General features: G+C 43.6%; 1 protein-coding gene across 1 annotated transcript; it reads right to left on the bottom strand.

The window, feature by feature from the left end:
- On the bottom strand, positions 1-16,874 carry kcnip3a (Kv channel interacting protein 3a, calsenilin). The gene is made up of 8 exons (XM_053503955.1): positions 16,354-16,874; positions 14,472-14,596; positions 12,734-12,803; positions 12,545-12,615; positions 10,908-11,015; positions 3,543-3,647; positions 3,394-3,456; positions 1-1,332 (listed from the first exon to the last, which is right to left on the bottom strand). The coding sequence occupies exons 1-8, from the start codon at positions 16,463-16,465 to the stop codon at positions 1,285-1,287; spliced, it is 702 nt and encodes a 233-aa protein (XP_053359930.1). The 5' UTR covers positions 16,466-16,874; the 3' UTR covers positions 1-1,284.
- Between the last annotated feature and the right edge of the window lie 1,735 nt (positions 16,875-18,609).

Below are 18,609 nucleotides of genomic sequence, written 5' to 3' on the forward strand. Positions count from 1 at the left end.
CTCAAGTCAGTGAAATATTTATAATGCTTTTTACTCTAACAAGAACCAGCTTCAGAAATATACAGTATATTCTAAAGGTCTTAACAAGATCTGAACTTGGATTGAGTTGTTATTTGCCATGCCATAATCCTGAGGTGTCCGATCTTAACCGCGATGAGTCGGGGTGGGTCGGGCAGGGTTTCATTCGAAACAAGCTGAGTCTGACTGGAAGATAAGGCTGCACCCACACCTGCCCTTTCCTAGCTAAGATTAGTTTTTAAAAAATATTATTATCAAATTTTCAGCAATCACTGTAACTCAGTGCTTGAAGTCGGATTCGGAAGGTCGGAGAAGTGCATTCTTTATTCATCATAACAACATAATATATTCTTCTTTATCAAATAAACAGAATAAATAATACGAACACATGTACATGGCTGCATCTGTGGGTTCGAATTAGAACTCGGTTACATGAAAAGCATGAAGTCATTCCACTCCGCCCAATCAATTTCATCATATTAAATGAAACGCTTGAATTTTTCCAATACAACACTTTTATAGTTGAAAATCAGGAGAGAAAAAGAGCCAAACCGAGGCCTGATATGTCACCATAGATGCCTTGTAGAGGATCAGTGCAATAAAGATTCGAGCAGAAGTGATAACTTGCGCTATGTAACGCTAGACGAGTCCTGTAGTGCATGAAGTGTGTTTGTGTTTGTGTGTGTGTGTGTATGGTTTCTGTGAGGAAGCTACTGGCCTACAAAAAAAAAAAGAAGGAAATGTACAACTTCGTCATTCTCAGTGCAGGCAAACCACAAAAATCACACAGCGTTTTGGATGAGCATGCTTAAGTTCAACTGTTTTTTTTTTTTATTCCCCTTCCCTCCCCCCTTTTCGCCCTCCCTTGTGCTTCTTTGAGTCTTTGGTGCCCCTGGTGGTCACTCGAGGAACTGTCATGTCTCTGAAACAATCCGAGAGCTCAAAGATGAAAAGGTCATCTTGTTCAAATCTGGAAAATACCTTCTTTAAAGACGTCTTCGTTCCTCTTCTGTTTATCCGTACACACTCTGTGCTGTGCAGTAAAAACAACCCCTTCCCCTATCACCCCTCCCTTCCCTTTCCCCCCTCCCCCACCCTTTTTACCCCCCCCTTTTACGTGTGGTCTCTATCAGGTTGGAGTGCCAGACCCTGTGCTCCTGGCTTTGCATGTGAAGATCTGTATAATGGAAGAGTGTTATTTTATTTTTATTTTTTTCCCCAGGAGTTTGTTGTATATATGTGCTGAGGATCCTGCGTTATAAATCTCTAGATGACATTCTCGAAGAGTTGCATGGAGCTCATGATGTTTTCATCCTGCAACACGGGAGAAGAAAAAAAGTTTAAATGAAAAAGATCAGATAAATGTATTGCATAAAGAGTGACATCATAGTTTTTTTTTCAGTTTACGGTTACACTTCATGTCTGTAATACAAGTTATTATATATTAGAACTACAGGCAGTTCCAGTCTTACGAAAAAGTTCCGTTCCATGAGCATGTTCGTAAGTCTGATTTGTTCATAAGTCCGACAAAGTGAGACTTATATGCCTTTGACACGAATATACAATGAAAAGCATACCAAGCCACTTGGCTAAATCTCTGTCCCCTTTCCCAACACTGCCATCATGTGGCCAAAAACTGTAATCGCACCTAAGGAAATGACTATCACAGTGAAATGTAACAGTGCCTTTAAATCGGGGGACGCCATTTCTTCTCAGATTTGTTTTCCACTGTATTGGATTGTAAACTCTGTTTTGTTAAGGATTTTTTCAAAATTAGGATTATTCACCATCAGAACAGACATTTTCTATCATCATGCTTCCGGACTGATTGGCTAAAACTGGTGAGGCCGACTTATTTCTCCTGCACCCCAATACACACACACATACAATATACCGCACTTTAGACATTTTATACATTCACTTACACTCTAAAAAATATTTGTAAATATTCATATCTGGTGCACTGAAGTGCCTATTTTATGTACAAAACACGTGAGCAATACATGAATTTCCGCAGATACGAATAAACCGCGGTTCTACTTCCGTTTCAGTCACAAAAGTAGAACTGTGATTCGTTCGTATCTGCGGAAATTTGTAACTTAAATGTTTGTAAGTCGAGGATTGGAATTATTTTAGAGAAAATTAATCAGCGCCTCAAAACCAGCGCATTCGACCAATCAGTTTAGTGCACAAATCAACCTTTTTTTTTTTTTTTACCAATTACTTCTAATGTACAATTAATCTATTAAACTTTAGGACACAAAATACAGAATGTCTACAAAATGATATATCTGCTATAATTTAGTTTTTTAGCTTTTGTAAAAGTTCCATGATAAAAAAAGCATATGAAAACACATTGCATATTCCATGAAAACAAAGCATATTTCGAATTGACTAGACCCAATTTAGATAATGATAATAATAATAATAGCACGTTAATAATTAACAATAATTTAATAATAATAATTTCCATAGCACTTTTCAGGACACCGAAGGACACTTCATAATAAATATTGATAATAAAAAAATTATACAGCGCCGACTGAAAGTTTTTAAACCCTTTCATTTAAAAATAAATTAAAATCCTTTTTTCTTTATCATTTTACACACAATCCTCCACATTTATGAATTAAAAACAGGTATTTGGAGTGTTCCTCACTAAAAGGAACATGCATTTTAAGTGGTTTATTAATTTATTGAAAAATAAAGACTGAAATATCACTCAGTACTTTTAAGGTTAGAGCACCTGTGTGTGATTGATGCTACAAATGTTCCTTTGAGAGTTTCTTCCATTCTTCTTGGCAGAACTGTTTAAGCACAACCAGGTTGAACAGACAGCATCAGTGGACAGCTATTTTCAGGTCTCTCCGGAGACGTTCTATCGGGTTCAGGTACAGACTCTGGCTGGGCCGCTCGGGGACTTTCATAGAGTTGTTCTTAAGCCACGCCTGTGTTTTATTGGCGGTATGTAGAAATGTAAACCGTCGCCGAGACCCTGACCATTCTGGAGAAGTGTTTTTGCTCTGAATAGCTTTTTATTTTTCTGCATGTTCCCAGTCCCAGAATAACATTTTTATTTTCCCAGAATAATTATTTTGTCTCTCATAGTTGAGGGATGCCCATGATAAAAATGACAGGCCTCGCTCATCTTTTTAAGTGGGAGAACTTACACAATTGGTGGCTGACCAAATACTTTTTTGCCCCACTGAACATGGTGCACTTCCATTTAACAGGACTAAACACAACCTTGTCAAATAAAGCTTAGCACGAAAGCACGAAATATCATTCCATAATAGAGGATTCCTTTTCTTCTCTTGTCTCGATGTTATGATTGTGTTGTGTATTTTGTCAGTGAGTGGAAATGAAAGTGAATACCTTCTGACATGTCTCGATGAACTCCTCGATCGTCACTACGCCGTCCTGGTTCCTGTCCATTTTCTGTAGAAATCAGTGCCCGGGTGTCAGAGAAGCACTGTGGTGTGTTTTAATCGTTAAAAAACACTGTGTGTACGCACAGTACGTACCTGAAAGAACTTCTCCACGTGTTCAGATGGCGCGTCGTCTCGTACGCAGGGGTAAGTGTATCTGCCCATCATATCATAGATAGACTTCATGATCAGCAGCATTTCCTGCACACACACACACAAAACACACACACTGTATTCTGTCCAGCATTTCTTTACTTAAAATGACTCACAAAATTATAATTCACTATATTATTCACTCACTCACTCACTCACTCACTCACTCATCGTCTATACCGCTTTATCCTGTGTACAAGGTCGTGGCGGACCTGGAGCTTAGCCCAGGAGCGCAAGGTGGGGGACACACTGGAAAATCCATCACAGGGCACACACAGACACTCATTCACACACTGCGAGCAATTTGGGAACGCCAATCAACCTAATCATGCATGTCTTTGGACTGTTAGAGGAAACTGGAGTACCAGAAGGAAACCCACCAAGAACATACTCAGGGGCGTCAATCCAAGAAAAAAATGGAGGCTCAGATGGGGTGAGGGGAAGCGTTCTCAGAGACTGTTCAGACCAGCTCGCTAAAATTATCATGAAGTGCTACGAAAGGCTGGTCCAACAACCTATCAGAGCCATTGTTCCAGACGCTTTGGATGCATATCAATTTGTGCATAGAGCTAATAGGTCCACAGAGGATGCTGTTGCTACAGCTTTACATGTGCTCTATGTGAGAATGCTTTTTATTGCCGATATTTCTGCATGCAACACTGTGCTTCCTGACAAATTAGTGAACCTGGGCTTCTCTTCACCTCTCTGCCATTGGATCAAGAACTTCCTGACCAACCAGGTTGGGCTGGTACACTTCTTCTTCCTTAACACTCAACACTGGGGACCCACAAGGCTGTGTGCTGAGCCCACTTCTCTATGCCTTCTATATCTATGACTTTACCCTAACGTATTTTCAGATGATACGACTGTCGCGGGACTCTCAGGGCAATGATTCTTGGACTGAAAACACCTTACTGTAGCTGTAAAGGCCCAGAAAACACTCTACTTTCTTAGGATTCTAAGAAAAATCCATCTGCATAAAAAGCTGCTAATGTCTTTTTACCGCTGCTCTACTAAGAGTGTGCTGAGCGCCTGTATTTCCATCAGGTACATCAGCAGGACAAAAAAAGTCCTTTAGAGGGTGATCAAATCCGTACAGGAGATTGGTTGGCTGTTCCCTGCACTCCCTAAGGGAACTCTGTAGAACACGCTGCCTTGAAAGGGTGGATAATGTCTTAAAGGATCCTTCTCATCCTGGCAAAGGATACAGGTTAAATGTGCATGTTCCCTTTCAGTCGATTCACTCGGTACAACACATATAGTATGGGATATCACGCCCTCTCGTGTCCTGGCTGAAGCCACCTTTATTCACGCCGTAAAGGCAGGCAAACCTGTGGTGACGTAGGTGTAGCCCCGCCTACACCTATAAACCATCGTCGCCACGGTTGACCCTCAGTTCTTACGCTCTTCACCTCGCTGTGAACACCTTTTCCGTAGAGTTTTCTAGGTGCTGCTAGTAAACTCTACGTTTTACGTTGAAAGACTGCGCTTAAAATCAGCTTAACTGCTCTTGTTGGCGTTAGCGACAACAGCCTCATTTTGGTGAGTCGTCTACCCGCGGGGCGCTGACTTTTAAGTTTCCTGACAGTCAGAACATTAGCAACATCTCAGTTAGTTGGCTTCTGTTTAGCTGTGCTAACAGCGCTAGCTAAGATGAGCATGCAAGCTAATGTAGCTAAGAAGAGGTCCGCTGTTCGCCCCTGTCCTCAGGAGTGCGGCTTCTCCTTGCACGAGAAGGACCAGCACGAAGCGTGCCCCGTCTGTCTGGGGATTCTCCATGCTAGGAGAGCTCTAGCTGAGCCAGAGTCATGTGAGCTTTGTCGCCAGCTCCGGCGTTCAACGCTGGAAAGACGGGTCACGTTCGTGGAAAGGACCCTGGGGAGAAATACAGTCGCTCAGCAGGACCCCCTCCTTTCCGAATCAGCAGTCCCAGCTTCGCCTGTGTCTGCTGACGAGGAATTTCCGTCAGAAGTCCCCGCACCTAGCTGGGCGGACCAGATGGAGTATCTCGAGGGTTCGGAGGACCGTGGGCTCTCCTACAGCGCTGGCCAGCAGCCAGGCACCGAGCAGCATGCTTTCGAGGACGATGACGTGCTCGACATCGGCCTAGAGATACATGGCTTGTCGGAGGACGAGCATGAAATTGTGCCGCCTGCTCAGAGCTCCGCTGCTACTGCGTTAACCGCTCGGGACGACACTTCATTTTTTGCTCTCTACCGCCGAGCGGCTGAGAAGCTGGAGGTGGAGTGGCCCTCCCCGCAGCCGGCTCAAAAACCGTCAAGGTTCGCGGGATTTTTTCTTCCTCCTGAACCGACAACAGTTAAGAACTGCTTGCCCATGTTTCCCGACTTTGTCGGCGAATTAACGTCGTCATGGAGCAAGCCGCTGTCGACCCGTGTATCAGTGCCCGGTTACGGACAATATTTGGAATTAGACGGAGCTGAGAAGGCAGGACTAGTTAGCCCACCGCCAATGGAGCCATCTTTGGCTGCTTATTTGGCACCCTCGCACAATCATGGAGTGTCTGGACCTACTCTCCTTCCGTCTAAACATTGTAGATTCTCCTCTGCCCAGCTGGAGAAGATTTATCGCGCTCAAGCGGGCACTGCTCGTGCGCTCAATTCCGCTACGCTGCTTCAAACATATCAGGCAATGTGTTTGGCAGAGCTCGGCTCACTGGTGCCTCAGGAGAGCCCGTTCTGTGCGCTGCTTAACGAGGTCAGGACAGCGACAGACTACATTTTGCGCATGTCTCGTTGTGCGGCTCTTTCCCTCGGAAGAGGGATGGCGAGCGCAGTAGTAGCACAGAGGCATTTATGGCTCACGCTCTCTGACATTCCTGATAGAGACAGGGCTGTCTACTTGGACGAACCGCTGTCTGCTGAGGGTTTGTTCGGCCAGTCACTCGATGCCATTCAGGCAAAGTTTGACTTCAGAAGGAAACAGGCCGAAGCGTTGCGAGACATTATTCCGCGACGAGAGGTGAAGCCCAAACAGGCTCGAAGTATGACCACTCCGCGACCACCTCATAAGAGACCACCGCCGGCAGCTAGCTCGAGCTCTCGACCGGTGAAACAACAGCCTCCCAGGCAAAACCCACGGCAGTCGGCCTGGGGTATGGGCCCCCCACCAGGCGTCCGAAAGGATTCAGCGACTAGGAGGAAGAATCCTCACTCCTCCTAGCTCAGATTTTAAAGAGAGAGGAGCTCTGGCAGCAGGGAGACACTGCTTCTCCTCTCTCAATGCCGCCCAAGAGGCCGCTACGTTATGTTCAGGAAATCAGTCCCAAACGGCGCTGCACTTCCCTAACACAGTCTCCCAAGCACAATCCCCCCCCCTCACACACAAGTGTTTATGTTCGAGTTATGAACCCCAGTTGGGGCGTGTTAAAAAGTTCTCAGGGACTTACAGCAAGTACCCTCGATGTTTGCAGTGTGATTGCCCCAAAAATGGTGCATTTTGTAAATCATGTGAATGTTACATTATTGAAACCAATAAAGAATTTTCCTGTTTACAATGTTGCAAAACAAAAAAGCCCAGTGCCATCGATGAGGCTGCACTCTGGCGAAACGCCAGGGGGCAGCAGACCCCTTTCAGAAACCAATGCGGGCCGGTTGGCGTCCCACGTTCTCGAGTGGCGCGCATGCGCAGTCTCGACATGGGTGCAAAACACAGTCGCTATGGGATACCGACTGCAGTTTCGCGTAAAGCCACCGCGCTTCTCTTCCATAATCAACACCGAGGTGTCGGACGACGCCGCAGCGGTGCTTCGGGAAGAGATAAATTCTCTTCTGAGCAAAAGGGCGATTCAAGTGGTGCCTCCTTCGGAAGCGAACTCAGGTTGGTACAGCCGGTATTTTGTCGTTCCGAAGAGGGGGGGAGGACTGCGTCCTATTTTGGATCTGAGAATATTGAACACGTTTCTAAGAACGTACAAGTTCAAAATGCTTACTCTGAGGCAACTGCTAAATGCAATAGGCCCGGGAGATTGGTTCACTACGATCGATCTCACAGATGCTTATTTTCATATAGCGATCTTTCCGCGCCACAGAAAGTTTCTGAGGTTTGCATTCGAGGGCGTGGCCTACGAGTACCTAGTGCTGCCGTTCGGCCTGTCACTAGCTCCCCGAACGTTCACGAAGTGCGCCGAGGCGGCGCTGTCTCCTCTTCGGGAGAAAGGCATTCGCATATTAGCCTATTTAGACGACTGGGCACTGATAGCGAGCTCAAGCGAGCAGGCAGAGAAACAGACAGCACTAGTTCTGTCTCACATTCAGACTTTAGGGTTCTCAGTAAATATGCAGAAAAGCTCACTGATTCCGAGTCAACAGTGTTCATTCCTGGGTCTGGAGATATGCTCCGTTACCAGCCGAGCACGTCTCTCAGAGCACAGAATAGCCGCGTTTCAGCGCTGCCTTGCTCTGTTTCAGTTGCAACACAAACTTCGTTTCCGAGTGTTTTTACAACTAATGGGAATGATGGCGTCTATGATCACTGTGGTGCCTCTCGGGCTGTTGAACATGCGTGCGTTTCAGCGCTGGGTGCGCTCTCACCGCCTATGTGCGGCGCGCCACCTCAACAGGAGGCTGACGGTGACACCGTCATGCATGTCAGCCCTTCTGCCCTGGAGGGAACCCAGGCTATTACGTCAGGGCTCTCCGATAGGCAGGGTATCGTTTCGCAAAGTGGTGTCAACAGATGCCTCCCTCAGCGGCTGGGGCGCTCTGTGCGACGGCTCCGCGATCAGGGGGGCGTGGTCACAGAAACAACGCAGGCTTCACATCAACTATTTGGAGCTGTTAGCAGTGTTCTTAGCCCTGAGTCATTTTCGTCTGGCTTTAACAGGCCATCATGTTCTAATCAGGACAGACAATACAACAGTGGTGTCGTATATAAACAGACAAGGGGGGACTCGTTCACTTCCCCTGCTGAAACTCTCTCATTCTCTATTGCTATGGTCCAGTGTTCATCTTCTGTCACTCAGGGCCACTCACATTCCAGGGCACCTGAATTTGGGGGCGGACCTTCTATCCAGAGGGGGCCCGCTTGTGAGGGAATGGAGATTACACCCATGGGTGGTAGCTCAGATCTGGGAGCGCTTCGGCAGGGCAGCAGTGGATCTTTTTGCATCCAAAGAAAATGCTCACTGCCCACTATTCTTCTCCATAACGGATCGCAATGCCCCACTGGGGATCGATGCGCTGGCACACTCATGGCCCCCAGCTCTATTGTATGCTTTCCCTCCGGTAGAACTGATTCTGCCTGTCACAGAGAGGGTACGTCAGCAGGGCCTGTCACTAATCCTGGTGGCACCTCATTGGCCGGCGAAGTTGTGGTACGCAGAGATAGTCAGCCTGCTAGCAGCAGAACCATGGAAACTTCCTCTCCTCAGGGACCTTCTGTCTCAGGCAGGGGGAGAGGTAGTGCACCCGCGTCCCGAGCTGTGGAACTTGCACGCTTACCTGTTGAAAGGTCCAATTTGTTAGCAAAAGGGCTTCCCCCGAATGTGATTGAGACAATCCAAAGTGCTCGGGCCTCGTCTACTAGAGGTTTATATGCTTACAAGTGGCGAGCATTTGAGCAATGGTGTCAAGAACATAATGTTCTTCCATTTCAGTGCTCCATGGTGGAGATTTTGTCTTTTCTACAAGAACTATTAGAGAAAGGCCTTTCCTTCTCTACTATTAAAGTGTACTTGGCGGCTATATCAGCCTGTCATGTTGGTTTTGACGGAGTGTCACCAGGGGCTCATCCGCTGGCAGTACGGTTTTTAAAGGGAGTGCGACGTCTGCGACCCACTACGAGGTCCAGTGTTCCGTCCTGGGATTTATTGTTAGTGCTTGAGGCCCTCTGTGGTCCTCCTTTTGAGCCAGTTGAGTCTATAGATATGAAAATTCTTTCATATAAGACGGCACTTCTTCTTGCTTTAGCATCTGCTAAACGAGTGGGCGATCTCCACGCTTTATCCGTGCATCCATCCTGTACGCAGTTTGCTGCTAATGGGTTAAAGGTTACTCTACGGCCGAACGCGGCCTATGTACCGAAGGTCGTCTCCACTGATTATAGCTCTATGGTCTTTGACCTTTATAGCTTTTTTCCTCCTCCTTTTGCTTCTGATGAGCAGAGAAAATTGCATAATTTGTGCCCCGTACGTGCACTACGAGTGTACATGGACCGTACAGTAGATATGCGCTTATGTGATCAACTGTTTATCTGCTTTGCCAGTCCAGTAAAGGGTAAAGCGCTGTCTAAACAGCGGCTTTCCCATTGGATTGTGGAGGCTATTACACTAGCTTATAGTAGCAAGAGTGTCCCATTGCCTCTGGGTGTGAAAGCACATTCAACGAGAGCTATGGCAACATCATGGGCTCTGTTCAAAGGAATGTCTGTGGGCGAGATTTGCGCGGCAGCCAGTTGGTCCTCACCACACACTTTTGTCCGGTTCTACCGACTTGATATAACGGCCCCCTCGGTGGCTCATTGTGTCCTCTCTGCGGGGTCCATAATGCAGTAGAGTAGCTGTCAGGGTTCTTGTGACTAACTTTGATAGATACTCGGCGGGGCGTGAATATATGTCCCATACTATATGTGTTGTACCGAGTGAATCGACTGAAAGGGAACGAATGGTTATGACTATAACCTCTGTTCCCTGAAGGAGAGGAACGAGGTACAACACATTGCTGCCCCGCCTCATAGTTACGCTCGGCGAAGAGCGGCTATCGAACTGAGGGTCAACCGTGGCGACGATGGTTTATAGGTGTAGGCGGGGCTACACCTACGTCACCACAGGTTTGCCTGCCTTTACGGCGTGAATAAAGGTGGCTTCAGCCAGGACACGAGAGGGCGTGATATCCCATACTATATGTGTTGTACCTCGTTCCTCTCCTTCAGGGAACAGAGGTTATAGTCATAACCATTCGTTTTATTATAATAATAATAATAATAATTTATTTTTTAATTACTTTAAAGCTTCACACCCCATGTTCTCGGACTCACACAGCTTTCCAAATGCAGTGATACAATGTCTATGTAAAGTATATGAGCTATCGCTGAGCCACGCCCCTCCAGAGCACAGCACAGGTAAAGGGGGAGGGGATCTTCTTATATGAGGTCACATTAGGGGGATTTTTTTTTAGATTGTTTAAACCAGGGTCAATACAGGAATGGAATACTGGACAAAAAGCATCAATGTATTTTGTTCCTTACATTTTTTTTGTTTGGATGCAAACACACACACACACACACACAATGGAGACCCATCTGATTGAACGTTGCATGATAGCAGCCCGTTAAATAACATTTAAATACCTCTTTGGTGATGTAGCCGTCTTTGTTGATGTCGTACAGGTTGAAGGCCCAGTTGAGTTTTTCTGTGACTGAGCCTCTCAGGAGCACAGACAGCCCGATCACAAAATCCTAAATCACAATCAGTTCATTCACTAAATACAAGGAATTTTTTTGATGGTGTAGCACCATGCAAATCATACTGTAGCCAATTATACTATAGTAAATTATACTGTATAGAACATAAAAAAACAATACTGTAAAATACGATATGCTGCACTGCACCTTAATATGTAAGGAATAACACACTTCACACCCTGCTGCTGCATGAAAAGAATGCATTCTATAGAGGAATGTGATTATTTTTGTATAACAGTGCAGCCTGAAGTGTGTTACTCGGCTCCAGCACTTTTTTTTTTCTTTTCGATTTTCTCCCTAATTTTAGGAAGAATTTAGTCGTGTACAATACCCCCCCGCCACTAGGGGGATCCCACATTAAGCCGGAAGGGCCGAAGACTATTATGTGCTTCCTCCGAACCATGTGACGCCAGCTGAATGCATCTTTTTTCGAACTGCTCGCTCATGCACTGCTGGGAGCGAAGTAACACCCCCAGAGGACAGCGCTAACCGCTCCTTCCGCTTGCAAGATCTCACAGACGCCCCTGATTGGCTGTAGTGCCGTGATTCACTAAGTACCTCTCATCCCTCCCCTCTGAGAGAGCTCGGCCAATCAGCTCTCTCTAGACCTCCGGCTGCGAGAGGTTACAGCATCACCCGGGAATCGAACCAGCGATCTCCGGATGATAGGGCGAGCACGTTACCACTGCTCATAACAACGCTTATAAACAGTGTATTGTATCGACATTTTGAATGTGACATCAGGATGTCTGTTTGCCGTGGTCCCACACACTTCTAAACTACTAGTGTCAAAACCCTCAGACCAAACAAGAAAACACATGTCTCCTTAGCAACCGCTTCTATGTCATTCTGAATCGCCTCTGAACCGTCCGTCTTGGCTAATGCGATAATTAATTGTATTAATTACAAAGCTTGAACGAGCGTAAAGCACAGCGTATTCCATAGCATAGCATCGTCTTATTCGCAACAGAAGCACTGAATGAGCTAACGCTAACGCTAGCAAACGCCACCAATCCCAGGAGGATTCACATATTTGTACACCATCTGAGGAACTCACGTTATCATAACAAATCAACCTCTTCATCCATTCTCATACGACATCTGCATACGAGAATAATCATCAGAACAGAAGCTATCTGTTGCTAGGTTACTGTTTTATCTGTACGACAAAGCATGAGGTAATCTGGTAGATCATCAGAAAACCTTCTCAAGGGATTTTTTGTCGCCAAAGTACAAATCTAGCGTAATTATCAAACACACAGCAGCCTAATGTCCGTCTAGTGTAGCCCTAATGGAAATAAAATTCAAGTGCCTTCTTAGCATAATATGATATTATTATTATTTTTCTATATTTTATTCTTTTTCCATTCCCTAATTTATTTTTTATTGATAATTAAATTGATTTTAAGGTCTCGTACACGCATTTCACTGCATATCGTACTGTGTATGTGACAAAAATTTGAATTTATTATTAGTAGTAGTATTATTTTATATTAGAATAATTTACAATGACATTTGCTCACCTCGAAGCGAATGGATCCGTTTCTGTCCAGATCAAAAGCATTAAACAGGAAGTGAGCGTACGTGGTGGCGTCTGCGAAAGCAAAGCAAGTGCGCAGGTCAAGTCTGGGGTAAATATGAAATAAATAAAAAATAAATCGATTTTTTTTTTAAATATGTAAGAAAAAATAACGAGGTCCTTTTTATTTTACCTCCTTGGGGAAAAAACTGAGAGTAGATGGTCTTAAAAGTTTCCTCATCGACCAGGCCACTCGGGCATTCCTGAAATGGAAAGAGAAGAGAAGGACTCATTAAAAGGTCTAATTAAACCCACTTCTCGCTGTCCTAAATCTCTTCTCACATCACGCTTCAGCTGATGGTAATGCTAGATTCTCAGGTCCGTAGTGTAGACCTAAAACCTAGATTTAAAACCTAGACCTTTCATAATTATGAGGTAGAAATCTATGCTAATGTTATACAGATGCTAAAATTGTATCATTTTTATAGTTCGGTCACTTTTTGGGAAAAAAACAAAGTCTTTCTGATTCATATACGATGAATCCTCGTGATGGTCCAATTAAGTTCCCCGAATATGTCCCGTCTCCAGAGGGCGGGTCTTCCTCCACAGTCAGTAGTGATCTCATTAAGATTAAACAGATGATTCGCTGACATGTGCTTGATCTCCTCCGCAAACTGCTTGGTTGAAAAAAAATGATTTGAGAAATTCATTCAATCATTTGAAGAGGGCGGAGTCTAAACGAGGAGGAGCTTTACCAACTCCAGGTGCTTCACATCTGGAACATCTTCTGCGTCACACTCAGACCTTTAATCAGCGGCTTGTTTTATTTATTTTTAAAATGTAAACACTTAACCAGAAATATTATATGGCAATTTTAAACCTAATTACAAAATAAAAAATTACATTTTTGTTTTATTTATTTGCTATCAGCCATAACATTATGAACACCCACTCAATATAGAGTGATATCTATTTCTAACTCCTTTCTATCAGAACCAGCATTAACGTTTTCAGCTATTTGAGCTACAGTAGCTCTTCTGTTCCCATGGGCATTAGTGACCCTGTCACCAGTTCACCAGTTCATCCTCTTCATACTTTTGGTATGTCCTGACCACTGCAGACCGCCAACATCCCCCAAGCACTGCAGTTTTTGAGTTGCTCTAACCCATTTTGCCATAGCTACAGTTACAATATCTCGTTATAATGGCACCAGAAAGTGGATGGGATAAATTAGGCCCCAAGTGAACATTTTCTACCTGAATGGAATGTATTGGAAAAATTGACAAGCTTGAGGATTTAAGGAATGTATTTGATAAGAGCCAAATTGTGATGTCTAGACGACTGGGTAAGTGCAAAACTGCAGCTCTGTGTGAGATGTTTCCGGTCTGTAGTGGTCAGGATATACCATAACTGGTCTAAAGAATTAAAACTGGTGAACTGGCGACAGGGTCATGGGCGGGTAAGCCTCACTTATGCACGTGGGGAGCTAGGGCTAGTCCGTTTAGTTCAATCCAATAGGAGTGCTAGTGTGGATCAAATTGATGCAAAAGACCCATAGTGGAGTACCCTTACTGCCCACTAGGGGCAGTAATACTTTGGGAAACACTGGTAAAAGGCAGCAAGGAAAAGTTTTTTTTTTTTTTTTTGTAATTATGCTGTGTGTGGAAGTCAGGAAAGGTCTTCATCATGATGTCACTCTGACTTCCTGTGTTGACTTAGGGTCTTTCTTTTCTCCTTCTTTTATGATCTACTGCATATGAAGATGGCACGACGTCACCCCAGTTAATGGTTAGATGAAATAAAAAATCCCACAATGTCCAGAATGCATTAAAAACCCCTAATATTAATCTTTACATCATGACAATTAACTGCTTACTAACGAACAGCTCGCTCTAACTAGTAATTCCAGGCAACGTTCGGCCGGTCCTCACGTTTTTGAAGCCCCTGTAGAGCGACTGCAGCTCCTTGCGAGTGAACTTGGTCTGAGCCTGCAGCTGCTCCAGGCCCTCGGGTTGGTGCCTGACGGTGGCCAGCTCCAGGTCGCTGTCGCTGCTGTCTACGGGAGAAAAAGAGCGATGCAAGACAGGAGAAGAGAGGGAGGCAGAGAGTGAGACAGAGAGGGAAATGGGGAATGGAAGAGGGACAGGGAGATAAGGGACGGGGATGGGATGCAGGTGGAACGGACAGGATGGAGTGAACGAGCGATGGTGATGAGGGAGGGGGGGAACGAGGGAGGGAAGGGGGAACGAGATCGAGAAAGAGTTAGCACAGTAGTGGAAGAAGAGTTTAAAGCGAGAGAGAGAGAGAGAGAGAGAGAGAGAGACGATGGAAATACAGACGAAAGGGAGGCTTGTTCTGTGTGATTGGCTAATGAGGACGAAACAAGGAGAAGAAGCGGTCGGCTGGTATCACGAATCCAAACAGTCCTTCTATAGTTTTGTACTGCTAAGATTAACAGACTGTGTTGTGATATAGTGACATAGTGTAGCACCACGGGTCCCAAAAGTGTTAGCAAGGACGGTAGCAGGAAGAAAAGTGAGCCGCTTTCAGGTTGGTTTTTAAAGCAGCCGGTGCCAAGAGGAATCATGAATTAAGATTAAGCAAGGGTTAATATACAGTATATTTATTTCATATTTTATTTAATTGACATGTCTTTTATAAATTTTCTCATTGTTTTTATATGCAAAAATGTAATATGATTATAGTGTTGGGAATTGGGAATATTGGTAATATATTTTGGGTGGCTGGAACGGATTATCTACAATTACATTGTTTTCTACAGGACAATGCGTTTTGCAATACAGAATTTCACCTTAAGAACTCGGCTCTGGAACGGATTTAAATTAGTTTGCCGAAGTACCGCTGGAGTTAAACTTATATACGCTTCAAACAAACCAAATATAAGATTATTACACTTTCTTATGCTGTTGGCAGATAATTTTGCTAGTTTTTGTAATTTATTTCTTTAAAGAAGGAAAATGATCTTCCAATAGAACATGAAATTCTCGCTTTATAATATAATACAATTTGACTAGAAATAAATCTAACAATCTTATGTTTAATTTGTTGTCACCTTATTTTTATGAAAGTGTAGATAAATGTAACTATATTCCAAATATTTTTACTTGCTAAAATATAATTTTTTGCAACTCTATTATATATAGAATTAAAACAGGACATACTGTAAAAATTGTGTTATTTGGGTTCTTCTAAGGGTTCTTCACCTTCTGGAGGAACCTACGGTTCTGTGCAAAATCTTTCTTTTTCTGTCAATGGAACCCCCTTGAGTACCCCCAGAGTGTCTGATGATTTACAGCGGCAGTTTGATGCGCGATGCTAATGCTACATTACGCTAGCTACATCAACTTGAAAGTAGGAGCGGTAAACATCAGCCTAGAAGTTTTTCTTTCTCGCTTATAGGAATGTGTGTTAGGAGTAGAATTAGCGCAGATCGACAGGAAACCAATCACACAGCGAAGAGACACTGAAACACAGCGAACACACAGAGCACAGAGAACCACGGCACGACACAACATCAAGACAGAGGAAAACATCTGGGTCGGCTTTCACCGTGCGTATGCTCACCGTCTTCACACACAGATGACAAAAAGCAAGTGAGGGAGAGAGGGATGTGAGTGGAAGGTAGAGGAAAGAAGAAAAAAAAAAGAAAGAAAGAAAGAAAAAGAGAGAAAAGTCAAGTTAAACGTTGTTTTTTTGTTGTTGTTGTTGCATAAGGCACACACACACACACACATACATCAAACCGTGATGAAATGATCTGTCTCACAGTCTGTCTCCCTGTCTGTCTCTCACCTGTCTCCGTGATGTCTATAAGTCCGAGTAAGTGCATGAGTTTGAGGAACATGAACACCAGGCAGACGATACCCACAGTCTGCAGTCCCTCCGTCTCCCACCTCACACTCATCCTCCGTTTCTACACCTTTCGACTTTTTCTCTCCAACAAATCGTCCTGTTTGATTTCTTCCTCTCACGGCATTTACACACCAGGAGTCCGAGTCATTCCCGGTGGTTTAAACATAATAAGCATCCTCTACCCCAGAACAACAACAACCAAAAAAAAAACGGCTTTCTTTCCTAGAAGATGAAGAACGAACGCTTGATGCTCGAGAATCCAGTTAAAAGACTTTAAAAAAGATAAGCATGCTCTCCCGAGTAATCCAAAGTAACGTCAAGTCACAATCCAGGTGTGAGCCGTCGGTCTGTTTCCTTTCTCTCGGCTTTTCTTTTTTTTTCTTCATTTCCCTCCTTTAATCTTCCTTCCTCTGTGCGATCTAATTAACCTTTCGCAGAGAAATCCACAGAGGACGCTCAAAGTACAGTTTTATGACAAACACCCACGAGACAGGCTGTCCCAATTACACACAAAACCTTACATGATGAACTTACCTCCTGTATATGTTTTATATATACTTACCTCCTTATATAGTATAATATATACATATTTTCATACTAAATGTATTGCTATATATATATATATACACCACCATGTGGAAAAGTTATTGCACCCTCTTTTTTTTTGCATAAAAACATTTCTTTATATTGATTTCAATTAAATGAAAGAAGTGGGAATAAATATTTTAGGCAAAGTGCCCAAAGATACAATTTCAAAGTGGGTTGTTTATGTACCAGCCTCAGCACCAACCTCATTTCCCCTCTCGTCTGTTCCAAACACTCAGCATTCAGCATCAGCAGTAAACTACAGTAATCACCGGCCTGAACATCTGTCATCATCTGCACCCGTTTCTCACTGGTTCATGCCTTAAGTTAGATGATTTTTATGCTTGAATGATTCATAGGTCACTGTGTGGCTTAACAAACACAAGATTGCTCAGGTAAAAGGACTGGACTGAACATGAGAGCCAAAAAAAAGTCCCTTAGGAAGTCTGGAGAACTATTCCTCAAGACTACAATAAAAATACAAGAAAGTCTGGCTTTAATGCAGGACAAATTCAAATATAAAAAAAATTATATGTACAGCATATAAACAATATACATATATATATACAGTACACTACGCCAAGTAGATCTTCCCCTTAATGTGATTATTTTTTTATTGTTCCCCTTAATTGTTGCTCAGCTCTGTGCTCTGTTTACATAGACACTGAAACGGTGTGTTTGAAGAAGGAGTGAAACAGAGGGAGTTTAAGGGATGGAAAAATGCATTATATACTGTATAAAGGTCCATACAACTGTATTTATCCCCATCAGACAGGGTTCTATGCAGAACCTATTTATCACTAAAGGATCGCTCTAAAACCTTCATGTTACTAGTTTTCTTTGATTCTTTGGGGAACTAATATTCAGATCCCTAAACCCGAGTGCAGGTAGAACTCATTCTAACTCAAATAAGTCTAAAATTATTAAGGTTCTCTTGTATGTCTTAGGAACATTTAAATGTGCGAAGCAGAACCCTACTACTGATTGTTTTCTAGTGGAAACCAGTAGAAGGTCCATGCAGAACCCTGCAACAAACAGAGTGTCCTTCTACTCTATGTACCTGGTCAGGAATGATCCCATGTATCAGGAAAATCTAGAACCCCAAGTTAAAAGCTTTATGGTTTAAACGCATCCTGTATGTATGTACTTCCCCAAAGAACCCTTGATGTTACTCTTTGTGACTGTATTGGGGGAAAGTTAATGGACAATAGGGATGTACTAATTACTAATATAACCTTTTATAAGATAGTTATGTACTTATAGTTTTCTACTTATACAACTGTTAATCAAGAGCTCTTTAGAATGATGGGTTCTTTAGACAAATGGCCGTTATTTTATCATTCTAAAACAATCTTGTACTGTATAAGTGTATACTTTTGACCCGCTTAACCCAGCAGATGCACTTTAGTGCCCGCTGTGTTACTGTATGTCAACGTCTGTGACACATTGTATATAAAACTGCAATAAAACATAAGATAGTGTGTTATGTCAGTCAGGAATATAGAATTATTATCCATTAACAGTGTTCACTCGCGTGCATCGACTCCGGGTATGGATCGTGACTAAAAGTCTGAATAAAAAGGAGAACGCCTTTACAGCCGACTGTCTCTC

Source organism: Clarias gariepinus, chromosome 9, assembly GCF_024256425.1.
Source record: "Clarias gariepinus isolate MV-2021 ecotype Netherlands chromosome 9, CGAR_prim_01v2, whole genome shotgun sequence".
NCBI lineage: Eukaryota > Metazoa > Chordata > Actinopteri > Siluriformes > Clariidae > Clarias > Clarias gariepinus.